The 4,815-nt window shown below is 35.8% G+C and overlaps 1 protein-coding gene across 1 annotated transcript; it reads left to right on the forward strand.

The window, feature by feature from the left end:
• Positions 1 to 1,296: 1,296 nt before the first annotated feature.
• Positions 1,297 to 3,948, forward strand: LOC126249650 (uncharacterized). The gene is made up of 3 exons (XM_049951328.1): positions 1,297 to 1,388; positions 1,930 to 2,020; positions 3,104 to 3,948. Exons 1-3 carry the CDS (start codon positions 1,355 to 1,357, stop codon positions 3,651 to 3,653), a joined length of 675 nt encoding a protein of 224 aa, XP_049807285.1. The 5' UTR covers positions 1,297 to 1,354; the 3' UTR covers positions 3,654 to 3,948.
• The last annotated feature ends 867 nt before the right edge of the window (positions 3,949 to 4,815 follow it).

Consider the following 4,815-nt stretch of genomic DNA (forward strand, 5'->3'; position numbering starts at 1 on the left):
TTGAAAAAAGGTGGCTGTCCAGTGTTATCGTCCAGATGGTCGTTTGATAGTAAAATTCTAGTACGAGTAATCCGTCGATTGTAAAGAAATGCGCCACTAGTGTATAAATTAGGATGAATTTTTTTGTTTATGTGTTCTTGTGGTCTACACCCCTAGGCACGAAAATATTTCAGTCACTTGGCACACATGTCATACATCCTTTTTCCCAGTTACTAATAAACCATTTTTTATGTCATTAAAATGTCAGTCACCTCTTCAGTATGTTAGGGCTGCTAGACACACAATGAATAAAATCTATATCGTCTTTTTCTGGTCGCTGCTACAGTCTTTCACGCAAGACATCTATTGCTGTACAGATTATATCTTGCAGTTATGGCCCCATAATTCAGCTCACAATAACTACTGGGCATGAGGTATACATAAACATGTATTTGCTGTTCGTTCAGTAATAGACTATGCACTTGTTCAATAGTTTCACCTATTTCGCCTTCATTGACCATCCTATACTTAGATAATCTGCATAATAATTATCCCCAGTGGTTCAAGTCAGCTAGCACCCTCTCGCCTGTTAAAAATGAGGAATTACACTCTTTAAAACATTCACGAACATTGGATGAGTTTCCGCTGGTGACAGAACACCCAAAACAATTAATATGAAGCCACTCGAACAGTATGAGTACTTTGAAAATAGTTCTACTTATCTAATTCTAATATCAGATTAAAACTTTTATATAACACTGTAAAACAGACACCATTAATACGTAAACAATATTTCATTGGTGTAAACACTGCAACTGATCAAGCTACGAAATCAGCTTTTGAGCGTGTACCTGTTAAGACGAAAGATGGAAGGTATTCTTTTTTTCTCACTGGCAACAACAGAAACATGACTTGCTAAACAAAATCATAAGTAACAATCCCGATAGTTACGAATTAACCATCTTTTGTCTGAAACAGGTCTCATTTAACACACTGTGCTTAAAGTTTTCCACTGATATCTCTTAATTCTATTTCCTTCCAAAACTCAAGTTACTTTCGTCTAAAATCCATTGATTTCTTTTACGATTCATGATGCCACTTGCTGCACAAAAGTTGGAGGCCTGTATCAAAGAGAGTGCTTGAAGAATTCATGTGGATGGTACTAAGATTATTCGAGAGATGGAGCTGGCGTCTTCGCTGGAAGGGCGAACTCTACTATCAGCCGAAGGCTCGCTCGCCAGCAGCCTAACGCCTTACTCGACCTTGACAACGCAAAGCCAACTCGCGTCATTCTCGAGCTGTCCGCTGTGTGACGAAGACGTCTGCTATTGTTCAGTGTTGGCATATACTTGTGATTTGCTATCTAACTACAGACATGGAATATTTCTCTTTCTTACTAAGTATTTTTGGTAAGTACCATTACTCAAAGAATAATTTCTTTCCACTACTCCAATTTTGTTCTGACTCCGATTTATTGGTTGTTGTACATGGTCTGTAAGATGATTTCAATCGATACCTCAAAAACTGCTGCTTTTATCAATATCTGTGGCTCATTCTAACGTGCAATTAATGTTTTCCAATGCCAGAGAGGATGAGCCGCTATTGAAATAATTTCGAAACTTTGGTGACAGGATCAGTGGCAGCAGGCAGAGAATAAAGCCAAACAAAATATAACGCTGAGCTAAGTTATTTAAACCTATGCATGTGATGAACTGATCGATAGCTTAAACAGTTATTTTTTCCCGTTATTTTATAGCTGAATGGTCATACTCATATGTAATCTACTTACTTGAAGGATAAGCCATTTTATGGTCCCCTATTATGGACAATGTACTTACTTACTGTTTGTATTTGTTGCTACAACAATATTGTGACAAATTGTTAGCAAAGTGAAACATGATACTTAATTTTCATTTTCTGTGGGTACTTACAGATTACCATCTGTTTCAGTTTCTACAGCTGTACTTAAAGAACCGACCACAAATCCCAGGAATTTCACACATGTTGTTCCTGAACATGAGCTGTCTGATCGTCAATATTAGTAAGTACTACTATGTTCTTACTATTTGCTGTCATTCCACAAGCTTTCATATGGATGATAGTAGATATTACACAGGAGTGAATGGACTTTGAAGTTATGGGAATGCATTCTTTAAGTCTGCACTACAGATACTAAGTATAAGGCTCTGTAAGCACAATGAATTCGCTGTATATTTATGTCCTATAATTACCATGTAGACGTTTGGTAATTTTATTCAATTATGAATCGGTATTTCGATAGCAGGCAATATAGGTAACGAGTTACAACCTCCTTTTACAGATAATTCAGTGTTACATTTATTTATAACTGAGCAACATCAGAAAGTGAATTAGATTACTACCATGCATTACAAAAATTATAAAGGACAAGTGATACAGGAGGTCATCACTATTATTTGTTACTGTATTTTGTAAGGGCAATTATATCCACCAATTTTCACTTCTGTATAGTACTGGCTATATTTGCCTAATATTACAATGTAATGCATGACAAATTGTGGCTAACTGTCACAGGTGAAATGTATATTAAAAGTAAAAAACTGATTTCTCTTTACATATCACAAAATGTAGTAAAACTAAGCATGGACATATACTTTACTTCCAGTCATCTTAATTCACTAGCTAACATGGGTGAACCAGTACCTGACAAATTCATTACCAGAGTATGTCATGGTTTGGCATATAGATTGCGATATGTCCTTTTAATACTGGCAACATCTTTCATAGAATGCATCAATAAAGACAATGAAGTTAAGTTGGACTGTAATGGTGGTGATCTCTTAGTGTAGCTACCTATATTACACTATTCTTGCTTACAACATGTGGAACATTGCATAGGACTATCATTTAATCTCCTAGTGCTACATTATTTTACAGCTATATAACATTTTATACAGGAACGTACAAAACTATTGGATAAGCAAATCCCCTAGGTCTTCTTTGCTAATTGCAAAATTGGCATTATCACATCACTGTTATTCATTTAATATTTTTCAGTAGCTATTACGATTTTTATGTGCTGTGGCATTAAAATTAGCTAATTTCTGTCAAACATTACTAATAATCTTACTTTTTGGGCTTTCAGCAATGGTCCAGACCTCAGCCAAGCACCTACAGGGTCATTGAAAGTAGATAATGCTGCATTATCCGATGACATGGATGACTTCACTAAGCTATATGATGAACTTGATTTGACAAAGGGGAATACTCATCTTGAGACCACAAACACATTGCAATCTGGAATGGACACCAAAGAGCCTTTTCAACAGTACACCACAGAAACATCTGCGGCTGAAATGGAATACCTTGAACAATGGTATGATGAGTTCAGTGTGGCCACAGGGCAAGGTGATCAGGACTCTCGTACACCTCAATCAGAGCTCAATACAACAGTATGGAATGAAACATCAGTATTGAAGGTGGAAAACACGCCCTTGCCTACAACTACCATTGTTCTTAAAGTAGCCTTTGTCATGCTAATATTATTCAGTTTTGCTCTAAACACTGCAGCTATGTGGATTATGTTGAACAAGAATTTTACATTCCTCTCCATTAAATACAATGTTACATACAGAATGAAGTACAGTAGTGCAGAGCTGCTTACTGTAGAATACGAGGATACAGTAACTGTTTAAAAAGCGCAAACCTCCTCCTCCATAAACATATCGATCATACACCAGAAACCAACTGCCTGCCCTCCTCCTCTGCTCCCCCAAACATAGTCAGTTTTTATTTCCTTCTCATCATCTTCTACCACCCCCCATCACCCCTATCTGAGTGTTTAATTACTGAATATGTAAACACACACACACACAAATACATGAAAATGGAAAATCTTCTTCCCTCAGTAACACTGGATACAGTGATGTCCAATTGCTTTGAGGTTTGTTCCACAGAGGACAATTGTGTATCTGAAATCTATGAATTCTTGCAGCAAATTTAGGTATATGTGAAGTGATTCGTACATTAAAATATGTGACTACCTGGTGGTTTCACAGGAGCCTCCAAGTATTTTTCATTGTTGATGTTACCACCTTCACTTTTATACATTACCCTTGTCCATTTTTATGAAAAGGGAGAATTTCAATAAATTTACAATTTCAGTGGACTATGAGATTGTTACACAATGTGGTGTACAAAGCAAATCACTTTTTTGCAAAACTGGCTGAATATATAGTCTTGTCAATTTTATCACTTTTGATTTTGTGTTCGATGTATGGAACGTTTTTATAGTCACAGTTGTAAAATTATATTGATTGTATATCAAAGTATAATAATGCAGTGTACCTCACTAATAGCTTCATGAGAACATGAGACTGCTTAACAGTATGTTTTATAGAATAGAAGGTTGCCTTACCAGAGCATAAGGCAATGGTACCACTTTTGATTTTATATTTAATGTATACAACGTTTGTCTACTTACACTTATCAATTTGTAATGGTTCTATAAGAAAATAAATAGCTTTTGAATAATTTCTGTTGACTTTAATTTCTTTTTTACCTTTCTAATACTGTTACTATCAAATTTCAATTCTTACGAACTGTATTACCATTACTCATGTGTTCCTATGGAAAAGGTATTATACATGTTCTAGGCACTGTTTATGAATTGCCTTAAATGGTGAAATATAGCATTTTTCTCTAATTATACATAGAATGGACATTACAGAAAGATTCAGATTAGTGGCTACATCTGTGTTATAAATAGTTATAGTGATCAGTGAGGCAGAATGGAAGGTAAAGCCATTGAGGGAAGGAGTGAGAGGGAGAGGTTGTTGTCACTGCATAATGTGTATC

This window comes from Schistocerca nitens, chromosome 3 (genome assembly GCF_023898315.1).
Source record: "Schistocerca nitens isolate TAMUIC-IGC-003100 chromosome 3, iqSchNite1.1, whole genome shotgun sequence".
Taxonomy (NCBI): domain Eukaryota; kingdom Metazoa; phylum Arthropoda; class Insecta; order Orthoptera; family Acrididae; genus Schistocerca; species Schistocerca nitens.